Source organism: Mesocricetus auratus, unplaced genomic scaffold (assembly GCF_017639785.1).
Source record: "Mesocricetus auratus isolate SY011 unplaced genomic scaffold, BCM_Maur_2.0 Super-Scaffold_100019, whole genome shotgun sequence".
Taxonomy (NCBI): Eukaryota; Metazoa; Chordata; class Mammalia; order Rodentia; family Cricetidae; genus Mesocricetus; species Mesocricetus auratus.
This window is the reverse complement of record NW_024429200.1, coordinates 16,634,075-16,648,188: the sequence shown is the minus strand read 5'-3', so window position 1 is coordinate 16,648,188 and position 14,114 is coordinate 16,634,075. Positions and strand designations below refer to the sequence as shown.

Below are 14,114 nucleotides of genomic sequence, written 5' to 3'. Positions count from 1 at the left end.
TTCCTGAATGAAATCTCACTGTAACATAAGCAGTCACTTTAGGCTACAATTTTACAAGCTGTCTTCTATAAATTTATCAAAGAATAACCCTCATTCAAGATAGGGTTTGAAGTGTCATTACCCAAGATAAAAAAGCAAAAATAGTAACAATAATAATGATAATATAAATACAATAAAAATTAACAAGATCAGAAGATTCAACTAGTAGTCCAAAATTGTCCTTGACCTAGATGAAGAGCTAGAAAGTAAATTACATTGAAAGAGAAAAGTCAAGGAAAAACACATTTGTTTATACCTATTTGGGAATGTCTTCCTAGAAGTTGTTTTAGCCTTCTACATCTGCTTTTTCAACACACTTTTAGTTGAGACAGGCTACAGGAGACCAGAAGTCAGCAGAAAAGGAGCAGAAAAGGAGAATCCAGGCACTATCAACATTTCTTCTCTGGATGCTGACAAGAAGACTTGACTGCAAACTTAAGCTGTCAGAACGTGGGATGGAATAAAGTCATTTTCCTACAGAGGGTGTCCCTATGTCCCTAGTAAAAACTGTTTTAAAAAAAATACAACCCCTCCCCCCAAAAGCAAAACAAAGAGTCCTACAAACTCCCAAATAAATCAAACCAGGGTCAGGGTTTACTTTAAATTCACAAGAAAATTCTAAATAAATTCTTGTGTGATTCTTACATAATCAATTATTAGGCATTTGGGATTACTCAAGCATAACAGTTACCTATTCTGATATTTCACATGGAAAATGTTTTAATTTCAATGGATGAGAGAATAGGGGTCAGAGATGATCAAATCAAAGATAAAATATTGAAAACAGAATTCAAAATTTAAACAATCAGTGGATGGTGGTGGCACATTTTAATCTCAGCACTCACGCACGAGGCAAAGGCAGGCAGATCTCTGTGAGTTTGAGTTTAGCCTAGTCTACAGAGAGTTCCAGGACAGCCAAGGCTACACAGAGAAATCCTGTCTCCAAGGGGGAAAAAAAACAACAAGAAAAAACGGTAAACATTCTATTCAGTCTAATATGGGCCATCCATATCTTAGAACTTGCTTTTGTTTGCCATTAGAGACTGTTGGTTTAGTTGCATGGTTATAGTACATTTTTCTTTCTGCTGCATTTTGTTGTTTTGGAAACAGTATGATGGCATTTAACCCAGGTCTTTCTATCTGCAGAAGCATGAAAACCCCAAAGCTTCTACATCTAAAGGTACTGAAGAAACATTTTAGTTTCTTAGCTAGATCATTACTGATAGCTAGTATCATCTATCTGTGCCAAGGTCCCAAGGCAGTCAAGACCCAGCTTTGCACTGACTAGCTATTTAACTTTGAACACACTACTTAACTTCTCCAAGTCTCATTTACTATGGCTGAAAACAGGATATGCCGCCTCAAGGATGATAAGAGAACAACTTACACCAAGAATTATCTGTTAACATTATACTAATGTCAATGTATGTCTAATATTTAGTGTCAATCATCTAACTTCACTAATGAGTATCTTTTTGTCGCTCTGTCTTAACTGATCACGAGCACACCTCCAAACCTGCAATTTGCTGTTACTAAAACCTGTAAAAGAGCCAGAAGCAATTGAAGAAAAATGTGTCTCATAGGTTGGACATGGGGGTGCTTGTCTTTAATCCCAGGATTTGGGAGGTAGAGGCAGATCTCTGTGAGTTCAAAGGCAACCTAGTCTATATATCCAGTTACAGGGACAGTCAGGGCTATGTAGAGAGACCCAGTCTCAAAAAACAACAAAAGACCCTCAGTGGGATTAGCATTACATATGGTCAAATGAATTTGATTATCTATTACGAAGGATAAGAACCACTATTATAAAGGTGACTATATGAGAGAATTTATTCTGGTGTTTACTTTCAATTATAGTAACAGGATCATTTTTAATAACTTGCTTTACTATAGGACATTAAGATACTAATATGTGTGTTCAAGTACATTTGTCTTTGGTTTAGAAAACACCTGGGAACTTATAAAGACAGGAACATAATATAAAAAAATGCTTCTTCATGTCTCTATTTCTTACTTTATTCACTAGTTCACCATGTAATAAGGGGAGAAAGGGGGAAATGGAATAAGAAGATGAGGTATGGAGTACAAGGGTAACGAGGAGGAAATATGGGGATGACTTACCACTAAAGGACTTTTTAGAAAGCCATATGGAAACCTACTGCTGGAGAACCTTCCTAAAATATATACATATGTGAAAGTAATTTAAATGGAGGTTATGAAGTGGGAGACAGTATCCTAAGTAGAAACCATATTCTGCCCCCAACCAAATGCCTCCTACTAGTGAGTTATCTCCTTTTTAGTTGTTGGCTAATGGGGTCCCATAAACCTCTAAACATGACACGCTACTGCCAATGGTGTTGGAAACCCTCCAAAAGTTGATGGTAAGATCCTATTGCTGAGGACACCATGTACTTGGATCATCGAGAATGGAGAAATCAACTTGGTACTCAACTAGCTCAAAGTGTCATCCCTACTGACTATAGTGTTTATAGTGCTGGAATGTGCTATGCAGGCAGCAGAGAAAAGGAATTATCAGTCTCATGGAACTATAAGCGCTGTGAGTTACAAAAATGATCAACATGTCAAAATATGCTCACTGATGCAATAGTGGCATATGGGAATAAGTAACCACTTTCTGAACTCATTTAAGGCCTGCTTCATGAGTCTGAATCCATACGTGTATTCTGTCAATGAGGCCAAGAACCTGTTAGATAGGGTTATGGGCCCCAGGGGACTATTTACCATTATCCCACCGCATAGACATAGATCACACATTGTTCAATACTCACCAGACAAGCTTCTTTTTGCAACAGATGGCAACTAATAGAAAACCTCTTAAGTGGATAACATGTAGAGAATGATGTAGCATACGTACTCCTAAATGGTATGTCTAACCCTACCCCACAAGGCTCAGGGATCTATGCAGAGGGGACAGAGAGGTGGTAGATGACTTTAAGAAAAACCATTTTCCAGGCACAACAGGACAAATACACATATGAACTCAGGGATTGTGATAGCATGTACAAGACCTACAAAAGTCCTGCCCCAAGGAGCTGCTGGCATTTCATTGCTGCTGGAAGAGGGAAAGCTGGTTTTCAATGTAATGGCATCTGGTGCACTGATCATCCCAGTTGTTTAGTTAGGGTTTCTATTGCTGTGAAAACACCGTGACCAGAAGGAACTTGTATTCACCTCACAGATTACAGTCCATCACAGCTGGAAGTCAGAGCAGAAACTCAAGGCAGGAACCTGGAGGCAGGACATACTTGCTTTCCATGGTGTGCTCAGCCTGTTTTCTTATAGCACCCTGAACCACCCACCCAGGAGTGACACTGTCTTCTGTGGGATGCCCACTCACAGCAATCGTCAATCAAGAAAATATCCGATAGTCTTTCCCACAAACCAATCTGGTGGGTGTATTTTCTTAATTGAGGTTCCCACTTGGCAAATGACTATCTAGTCTGTGTCAAGTGGACATAAGAACTAGCCAGGACGAGGGCTGGTCCCATGCCCAAGAGTTGTTGACCACCACAAACTGGACTCAACAGATTTTACAAAACGGTGTGTGTGAATATGGAGTTGGGTTGGTAGGATATGGTAGTTGGTAGAGGGGCATGAATAATTCTTTTCTAGGAAACATGAAGAACATGCAATCAAATCAGAATGTTCCTTTCCTCAGGAAAACTAGGCCATTGTGTTTAAATGTCCATGTGGTCCCTGGAAGAACTCCCAGTCTGACAGTGCCTCTGTTGACTTAAATTATTCAGATATTTGCACTTGAAAACTATTTTTCTTTTAGGTTAAGCTTATTATAAGAGTTCACAGAATACTTATGTCCAAGTAAAACAATGTCTACTAATGTCTACAAAGAATTTGTACAAAGCATGTACAACCCAAAGCTCAACCTCATTTCAAGCCATAAATACCTTCTTGGCAATGTAGGGTGACCATCATTAGTGAGCCAAAACACTACCACATGTTCCAGGAAAAAGCTGATTCCTTCAGTTTTTTGGGGGTAGAGACAGGCACAGGTGCTGGTGGCTTCTATCAAGTTAGTTGGTGAGGAAGGTGAAATTTGTAGCCATACACCTACACAAATCGAAGAGTATGTGCCCCATCATCCATAACAAGCTGCTTACCAAATCTTTCTCTAGTGGCTTCCCAAATTTAAATTTCTTAAAAAATTATTTCTAGCCAGGTGTTGGTGGCGCACGCCTTTAATCCCAGCACTCGGGAGGCAGAGGTAGGCGGATCTCTGTGAGTTCGAAACCAGCCTGGACTACCAAGCGAGTTCCAGGACAGCCTCCAAAGCCACAGAGAAACCCTATCTCGAAAAACCAAAAAAAAAAAAAAATATTTCTATGTAGTCTTACATGCATGGTGTTTTGCTGCATGTATGTCCGTGCACCACGTGTGCCTGGGGCCCAAGGAGGCAAGAGTTTGTCAGATGCCTTAGAACTGGAGTTACAGACAGTTGTGAACCTCCATGTGGATGCTGGGAATTGAACCCGGGGCCTCTGGAAGAGCCAGTGCTCTTATCTCTCCAATCCTCAGCCATTTCAGATTAAAGAAGCGATGAGAGGAAACTGTGCTGTAGAGGGAGATGTGTTTCAGGAATGTAAAGTTTCTCAACCCTTCTGCAGAGGGTTCCTATTGCACAACCCTTCCTTTTCAATACACTTGCCCTTCAGGAACCCCATTTCTAAAGCAGTCACTTCAGGATCTTCATCTAGATAAATACACAGGCAGGTTAATTCTACGGTACACTGCCTTGAAATAATTCTTCTAATAGTTTTATATATTCTTAAGTGTTCCTATCTGTACAACAGAAACACTTTCATAGAACAAAGCTTTTTAAGGGTGTTTTGTAGCATCCAACACTCTGGGTTCCAAGCATAGCTCCATTTTCAGGCTCCTACTTGGGCCAAGGTCAGTGGAACAAAACATGCCACTTACCAAAAACTAAGCTTCTGGTTGAAATGAACATCACCTCTAATAATGTTTATTAAAGACTATGTTCCACATGAACTATTATTTGGTATTTACTAAACTCCCAATAAACTACATACAGTATCATTCCAGGCTGGAAAACTTGAACATTTTTGGTCTCAAAGAGTCCTCAACGCTGACCTTGCACTATAAATACCGTTTAGAAGCGCTGTACCATGCAGGCCTTCACAGTAAGTGCTGAGCAGCTGTCAGGATTCCTGGAACAGGCTGAGGAGTTCTTTTACGCACCATGTTTACTACATCATGGTGTGTTCTACCTCTCAGGGCATGCGGTGCTGGAAACTTCAACCATTACCCGGCAGTGGCACTGCTGTGCACTCTTGGCTAGACTCAACAATTAAAAATGTCTGTTCTAAAGTCTTAATAAACAAATAAGGCACACTATTTTACGCTATTTGGGTCAAATTAATTTTATTATGCTCCATGATGAATTGCCACCAGTGCAACATCCTATTCACTATACATTTCAAAAAAAAATTCACATACTAAACAAAATTTCAGTTGATAAATGGAATTGAATGATTGAAAAATCTTTATGAATTTCATAATACAATATGTGGCTACTTGTCTATCACATAGCATTTAGATATAAAAGGCCTCATGCTAGTTTGTTAAATGCAAAGGCTATCAGACAATCACATAGCTGGATAGATCTGCGAGGCTTCCAGATGATGTACAGGTGTAGTGCCACCCATAGTGCAAGATGGTGGTGGAGGACTGAGATGTACAAGCGTACCTTACTCGGTAGAGTGGATTTAGTCTTCATGCCTGTACTGAATTCCACAGCTCCTATAATTTAGACTTTGCACAAAAATCAAAATCAAAACAAAAACAAAATGCCACTTCTGTATGGAAGAGTGAACCCAATTATCTTTGGCAAATAACATAAGCCCCCATGTATATGCAATTCAAAGAATTGAGAGTCTCTAGGCAAGCTCCTGGTCAAATACCAAATTAATTGGAAACAAATCCCAAACTTCTTGGCAAAAGGTCAGGGACATCAGAATTGGCATTATCTCAAAAGACATGTTAAGGAATTTAATTTTTTTATTTCAACAAGAAAAAGAATATAAAAGCCCGATGTTATTTATTTACAAATAATTTGCTATTTGCATGAACTCCCAGTTTTATGGGTTGTAGCTGTTCAGCCTCACACACACCAGCCTCACAGAGCTCAAGCCACGTGAAAATGACAGTAAGCAGAAAAAGGTTCTTAGCAGCAGAGAGCACTGTGTTTTGTTGTTTTGTTTTTGTTTTCTTACAAGAAACACAAAATTGAGGATCTTTCCAATGTGCTGTAATTACTCTTGCAAGGAAGGTAACATTCTTTGAATAACTTAATCGTCTTACTGTACCACTTAACTGCTTTCAGCAACTAACCCTTTTAAATTATTCCTGACAATAACTAGATGCATGATCACTAAAGATTATGTGATAAACTGTTAAAATTCAAACCATATCTTGCAGGTCCAGCCTGTCAAGATCATGTCAATACTAGATTTTGGTCGGTATACTTCTAGATAGCATAATTTTTTTAGTTGGATATTGTGACTATAATGAATACATTTGAAGCTACATTCTGCATACAACTCAATATGAGAAAAATATGACTATTTAAATCAGATAATCGTCTACCTAAAATTTAATTAAAGTATGTAGGTAAGATAATTATCACTGTAAATATGAAATGGCCACCTTTAGGCAGATTAGTGTACTGTAATGAGGCAAGGAAAACCTAATTTTAACATACCATCTAGTATGCATAACAAGTGTGCAGGCTGTAAAGTTTTATTTTTTTATATCTATCCAATTAGTTATGTATTCTAAGAAATTTCCCATTGGTACCATCAATCTTTTAAGAAAAACGTAACTTTTCATCAGATTTTTTGAAAAAACCTTGGAGAAACCATCAACGTAAAAACATACAGTATATGTGAGGTTTATCATTTGTGCATACTTTTGCCAAAAAATCTGACACTTACAATTCATATTTCTGAATACAACAATGCATACAATCTGCAAAATACAAAGATAACTTCACACCATTTTATCATTGCTTTGACATCACTTTGAGTCAAATATGAGCATGACTACAATTGTTTATGAGGTACAAAACAACCTCCTTAAATGTTAACTGAAAATATTTCGGGGAGTGATATCAAAAGTATTTAATTCTTTGCTGAAAAGAGCCTGTCACATTTGCCACAACATAAAAGCTAGCTTGGTCAAGTACAGATATGTGAGGGTTCAACAGGGTTCCTGCCTGCAGATGCCACTGCTTACCAACGGCAAGCAATATTACAGAAGAGGTGTGCTGCTACCATTTCTCTTCATTAGTATTTGTAGTGATTTTAAGCAGAACCTATTGCTAGAATTTGAAAAACTCCATCAGTGTAGTGATGTCTAGAGAACTGTGCAATGTATCAGCTTCAACATTCATATGTGGCATCATCTTCCAAATGAAGGGGCTAAAGAAACTAAAGTTTACATAACTTGAAAAAGAATGTAGTGCTATGCTAAATTTTATTAAGAAAATTTAGGTACAGAAAAAGTAGGGTATGAAAATAGTGTTCTCCTTCTGGCATTCTAACTAAATTACATTAAGGTTTGTGTCAGTCTCACACATAATTAAACTCCCTTGTTGATGGAATGAAAATATTCACAAATCACGTGAGCATCCTGCTGTAAACTTGCACACAGTAACAGGGAGTAGCTTTGTATAGGATTATAACAAACCTTTACAGATTAAATGAGGTATTGCACAGATTAATTTAAAAAAAAAAGCAAAAGGCAACAAAAATATACAGCAAATTGGTAGAACATTTACATGATAATTTTACAGATCCATAGACAGAAAGTGTTTAGTATTTCACCTTAAAAATATATATATAATATATAGATCAGTCTTCCCACTCATCATCATCCTCAAAATCTTCTTCATCATCATCATCTTCATCTTCATCTAAAACCCAAAACCAAGAGTTAAACATACATGAATAAGATGACATTAACTTTACAGTGACTTCTCTAAATAACTCCTGAAACAAACATTTAAGTTCTGAAATCTAGTTACTAAGATGGCTTAAAATCAATCTACAGACACGAATGGGATCAAAGATGAGAACAGGAGATCCAAGACTTGGATTTTAGCCCCTTGGTCCCTGCATGTTTGAATGTGTCAAATGCAACCTGGGTTAGCTTTTCGAGAGTTTGGATTCACAATTACTTTTACACACTTTACATAAATCTGTAACCCTGGAACTTTAGTTTTTTCCTCTTCCCACAATCTACTTTTCTTCATCTTAATGACATCATCTTCTCTTAGGTTAGCAGGCATGTGGCTTTAATTGCTTTTCCTCTCCTTCCATCAAATACCTTCCTTTCCACCACGGTCTATACGTACTGTCAGGTTTTGCCTTAGTTACAGCTGTTCTCCAGCAGGTTCACCTCAGAGAAGATGGAGGGAAAATTAAAACTCTAAGTTTACAATGCCACGTTCTTCCTTCAAAGGCCTCCTGTGGCTGGCCACTGCTGCCTGGATTTACTCTGAACCTGCTCTGGAACATCACACCTGACTTATCCAGCCCTTCTGCCCTCTTCTAATCTTCCACCTGCCCTGCCCCGCCTCTCACTGTCCCTAGTACAATCATCTCCCTTACTGTCCTCACCCTCAACCAACTGTCCCTTCATGTCAGAGCATTTGAAGTAGCTCTTTCCTGTTTCTGGTCATCTCATCACTTACAACCCGCTCAGCAATCACTCTTGAAAGAGGCTTTTCCTGACTATCCTGTGTGACCCTTCTCCAGAATCGAGAACTATCTGTTTCATTTCCCTTTCCTCAATTTCTTAGACTGCCTGTGAATTTAACGTATCATACTAGAATACGGACTCCACAAAAGCTAAGTCTTGGTCTGTTACCTATCATAGGATCCTAAACAGCAGGAGTGCTGTGTAGAGTTGTTCAGTCATTATTCTCTGAGTGAATTCAGGTTTTGATGTCATCTAATTCTACTAGTGAACATTCACATTCTATCAATTTTCCATGATATCCACACCTCACAAAAACCTACCAAGGCCAAGTGTGTAAAGAAAGATGGTGTTAAATACTTATGTTTAAGATGATAAAGAGCCAGAAAGTAACGAGTATGTGACACTATAAATGTGGGATAAATAAAAACAGAATATCTTCTGCTCCCTTATAAGACAAAGTTCCTATAAGAAACTATTTCAGCACCAGTATCTGGATTTGAAAAGTAACAGAAGGTAGAGAAAAGTGAAAGAAATCTAATCCCCTCTCTCCAGAATTCCATGTTTTAAACTAAGGTATTTTGATCTAGTTTGAGCTGATTTTTGTGCAGGGTGAATAGTTTAACTGCATTCTTCTGCCAAGTGGATAGCCATTTGCCAGTATCTTTATTTAGTAGGCTGTCCTTTTTCCAGTGAATGTTTTTTGTTCACTACTGTGCTTATCTCTGAATTGCTCCATTTTGTCCTATTGGTCTGCGTGTCTATTTTTGTACCAGCAACACACTATGTTGTGGAATATTAGTTGAAGATGGGTTACATTTGTTTAGGCTGTGGAACTTCTGTTTAATGATGCAAAGATGTGTTGCATTCTTTTATTTTGTGTTTAACTCTGTGAGCTGTTACTATGCCTATCTAAAACACCTGATTGGTCTAACGAAAAGCTGAACGGCCAATAGGTAGGCAGGAAAGAGAGACAGGTGGGGCTGCCATGCAGAAAGAATAAATAGGGAGGAGGAGAGAGAGGGGAGGCAGGGAGGAAGGGAGAGAGAAGAAAAGGAGAAGGGAGGAAGACGCCAGGGCCCAGCCACCCAGCCAGACACAGAATAGGAAGAAAAAATATATGGACACAGAGAAAGGTGAAAGTCAAGAGGGAAAAGGTAGACTGGACAATTTCAGAAAAGCTGACTGGAAATAAGCCAAGCTAAGGTTGGGCATTCATAAGAAGGGATTAGTGTCAGTATAATTATTTGGGAGCTAGGTGGCAGGCCCCTCAGGGAGTAAAAAACCAAGCACAACACTGTCTTTGTCACTATAGTTCTTATTACTAGAATATCACAGAAACGGTATTGAGTAATCTCAATGCCTTATCTAGAGGCTGCTTGCCAACGATTCTATAGTGTTTTCCAGGACAGAAAATGAAATCATCACTTTTTACAAAGTTTTTTTCTTCTAGGTTCTGTATGGCTGTGGTGTCCTGGTATCTATCAAATTGTAGGAAGAGTCGGGCGGTGATGGCTCACGCTTTTAATCCCAGCACTCGGGAGGCAGAGGCAGGTGGATCTCTGTGAGTTCGAGGCCGGGCTGGACGGAAAGCCTCCAAAACAATACAGAGAAACCCTGTCTCGTAAAAACCAAAAAAAAAAAAAAAAAAACCACAAAAACAAAAACAAATAATAGTAGGAAGACCAGTCATTGTCTCAGCTGCAGCCACTAAGAGCACCAGCACATTTACTATGTTCCCTTTTAAAAGAGCCTGGCCCTGCCCACCCCCCATCCTTCTTCTTCCTCGCTCCCTCCCTCGCTCGTCTTTCTTTTGGTGCTCCTGTCCCCAGAGGCCAGTCTCCCCTCCCCTTTCCCATTCATAAAAACCCCTTCACCCAAGCTCTGTTGCATGGCATCTTTCTCTTAAGCATTGCGTTTTAAAACTGCAATACCAATGAGCTGCACAACTACCAGACAAAAATGTAACAAAGAAAAGCTTCACGGATTCTGTAAACACACTTCCAGCCCCCAGACCTCGTCAGCACCTGAGGAATGAATGGCTTTGCTCCTTTTCTGCATCACTTCCATCAGCGCACCCACAATCCCTGAGGTGGGAGCAGGTGCTGGCGGTGTGGACTCTTGGCCATCAGACACCTTGGAGAAGGAAAGTATCGTAACTCAGTTAGAAATCCTTGGCAAAGAATCCGCGTGGGGCTTTGCCTCAGAGGGCCGAGGGATTTGCCACAGAAGCATTAGGACCTGAGCTCTGACCTTTAGCCCCACACACAACAAGGTTAAGAGCTCATCTGCAATTACGATGAGTTTTCTTAACACTTAGAAGATGAAGAACGACAGAATCCAAACCTACATACCACCACTGTTGTGAATTCTAGTACTGGAACCTCTTTCACTTTCTGTAGAGTCTGATTTTTAATTTCCAAATACAAAATTTTAGTGTTGAAGAATATGCTTTCATTTTTATAAACTTACTTGTTTGAACTTACCAAGACTGCTTTCAAGTGGGCTATTTTTAATTCCCTTCAGTTTATTAAGTAGTTTCTTTAAGGAATCTTTTATGCAAAGTCTAGAACAATGGATTATACACATTGTAAGACTCTGCCTATGTGATGTCTAAAATACGCATAAGTATCACATAGCAAACACATCACTGACTGTTGGCGGGGAGTACAAGATAACTTTCTATGGTGACAGATGCGTCACAGCTTGACACTAAGTATGGTCTACACAGCTAGAATGGACACATACAAAATGTGTGCATTTCATCGTACATAACCAACATCTTAAAAATATAAGCCTCAAAGACAGACACTTTATAACGGGGTCTGGTAAAAGCACACAGTGCTAAAATAGTCGAAATGAAAAGCACCCATTACTTACAGACTTCAGTTGAATGCCCTGCCGTATCTGGTCTAAAAGCGCATCCCTTCCTGAGCAGGATGTGGGCCGACTGTTCTGCTCCACCTTTTTAAGCTGAGCGCCCTCTCTAATTTGATCCAAAAGAGCTGCTTTGTTTCCTGAAGGAGTGGGAACTTGATGGTCACCATCAGAAGGCAGGCTAGAGGGAGGGGGTGGCCCCGGTGGAGGCGGAGGGGGTGGAGGAGGTGGTGGTGCTGTGGACCCCGTCATAGACAGAGGCGGAGGTGGGGGTGGGCCGGAAGGTGCCGAAGAGGGCAGCGCTGGCGGCGGAGGAGGGTGCATCCTGTTCGGAGGCGGGGGAGGGACAGCAGCACCAGGCCTGGAGGGAGGCGGAGGCGGCGGTGCAGCTGTGGGTGCTCTTGAAGGTGGTGGTGGGGGGAGCCCCCCTTCCCCGGGCAGGCGGGGGAGGAGGGCCTGAGCTATGAGGAGGGGGAGGAGGAGGAGGAGGTCCTCCCCCTTGAGGGTGGAGGAGGTGGTGGTGCTGAAATAAGAACAGAGAAAAAATAAGAGCATAAACATATTAATAAAGCAATTTACTTTAGCACGCATAAACACAGTATAAACCAAAGAGCAAAACCAGCAAAATTTTGTAATAAATTTTATAAATATCTGAGTGATGGGGAATATCCTTCTGTATGCTCTAAATATTGTTTCTTATTGATTGGTGAATAAAGCTGTTTCGGCCAATGGACAGGCAGGATGTAGCCAGGCAGGAAGCTAAGCGGGGCTACAGACGAAGGCAGAGTCGAGTAAGAGGCCATGTAGCCATCAGGGAGGTAGGATGCCCAGGCAATCTCCAGCAAGCCAAGACCATGTAGAGATACACAGATTAATAGAAATGGGTTAACAATTAAGACAGACAGCTACTAAGAAGACTAGGCCATTGGCCAAACAGTTCAATACAACCCTCTGTGTGTTTATTTGGGACTAAAAGGCTGAATGAAGGACAGGGCAGAACAAAGACTTCCATCACCATCTGAGTATAGGTGACATCTTACAGTTTTATTTGGAAACAAATATTTAAAGATCACCTTCCTGATGTCAACAAGCAACAGAATCTAGTTATGAGTAGTCAGTGTCAGCTCTGAAGCTATAAGAAAAATACATGGTTGGCGAGACAGCTCAGCAATTATAAGCTATGCTTGCTTTTACAGAGGATACTGAGTCCCCAGGACCCATATCAGTCAGCCCACAAATGCTTGGAACTCCAGCTCCAGAGATTCCGACTCTGGACTCCGTAGGTACCCACATATGCACACAGGCATGCATGAGTACACAGACACATACACAAGAAAATATACATTTTTATGGTTTATGTAACACTGTAACTAAACACTTTGCTTGTAAGCATTATCCTACACTTTGATAGTAATAACAAGTACCTTCTCTTTAGAATTAAACACATTTGCTACATAAGGAAAACAAGTCCGAAAGAATATAAGAATATACTGAGGACTGTGAGTCAACCCTTTAAGGATTAAATCTTGTATTTCTGGAGACATCGTTTCACTAATGACATATACAAATCCATGTTACATTAAGCACTGTATCACTACCCATTTGTTTAAAGACTGATCACAGAAACTGATTTTTAGGGGTACACAGCAATCTTAGAACTCATAGAAGCTATATACTTAGCTACTGAAATTTACATGGTACTTAGTAACATTATTCAACCCACTGTTACACATATCGGCCTTATTATGCCTTATTACAATGGCACAAAAGGAAAAGAACTTATACTATTGGCATTTCTTTCTTTTTTTTTTTAAATATTTTTATTTATTTATTGTGTATACAGTCTTCTGCCTGCATGCCAGCAGAGGGCACCAGATCTCATTCAAGGTGGTTGTGAGCCACCATGTGGTTGCCGGGAATTGAACTCAGGATCTCTGGAAGAACAGTTAGTGCTCTTAACCACTGAGCCATCTCTCCACTCCCACTTTTGGCATTTCTATTTTCTTTTGTTTAAAAAAAAAGTATTTTGTTTCATGTATGTGTTCTGCCTACATGTATGCCATACACCACAAGTGCCCGTGGAATCCAGAAAATTGTTGGACCCCTGGAATTGGATTTCCAGCTGTAAGCTGCCATGTGGGTGCTGGGAATTGAACCTAAGTCCCCTGGATGAGAAGCTGGTGCTTGCTTACGGAGCCCTAGACCTTCTGCTGTCTTAAGTGACAACAAACTCCACTGCATTTCCTTAAAGAAATAATCTCTTACCAATCCTTCGCTTTTATCATCTGTATTCTAGCTAACACAAAGAGCACACTACATCACAGGGACAAATGTGGGAGAATTAGCACAGAAAGGTAAAGACAGATGACAGACACACTGTTTGGACAGTCCAATGCTCCAAGATGCCAGTCAAGTAGCCACCAGTGAGGAGGACTTTTAAG

The 14,114-nt window shown here is 40.0% G+C and overlaps 1 protein-coding gene across 1 annotated transcript in view; it reads right to left on the bottom strand.

Annotated features, from left to right (window-relative positions):
- Positions 1 to 5,443: 5,443 nt before the first annotated feature.
- Wasl (WASP like actin nucleation promoting factor) overlaps positions 5,444 to 14,114 on the bottom strand; it is a 51,603-nt gene continuing 42,932 nt past the window's right edge. The window contains 5 exon segments of the mRNA XM_005078060.4: positions 5,444 to 8,011; positions 10,824 to 10,932; positions 11,677 to 12,093; positions 12,095 to 12,169; positions 12,171 to 12,196. Coding sequence (XP_005078117.1) covers positions 7,950 to 8,011; positions 10,824 to 10,932; positions 11,677 to 12,093; positions 12,095 to 12,169; positions 12,171 to 12,196 — 689 coding nt within the window. The 3' untranslated portion in view covers positions 5,444 to 7,949.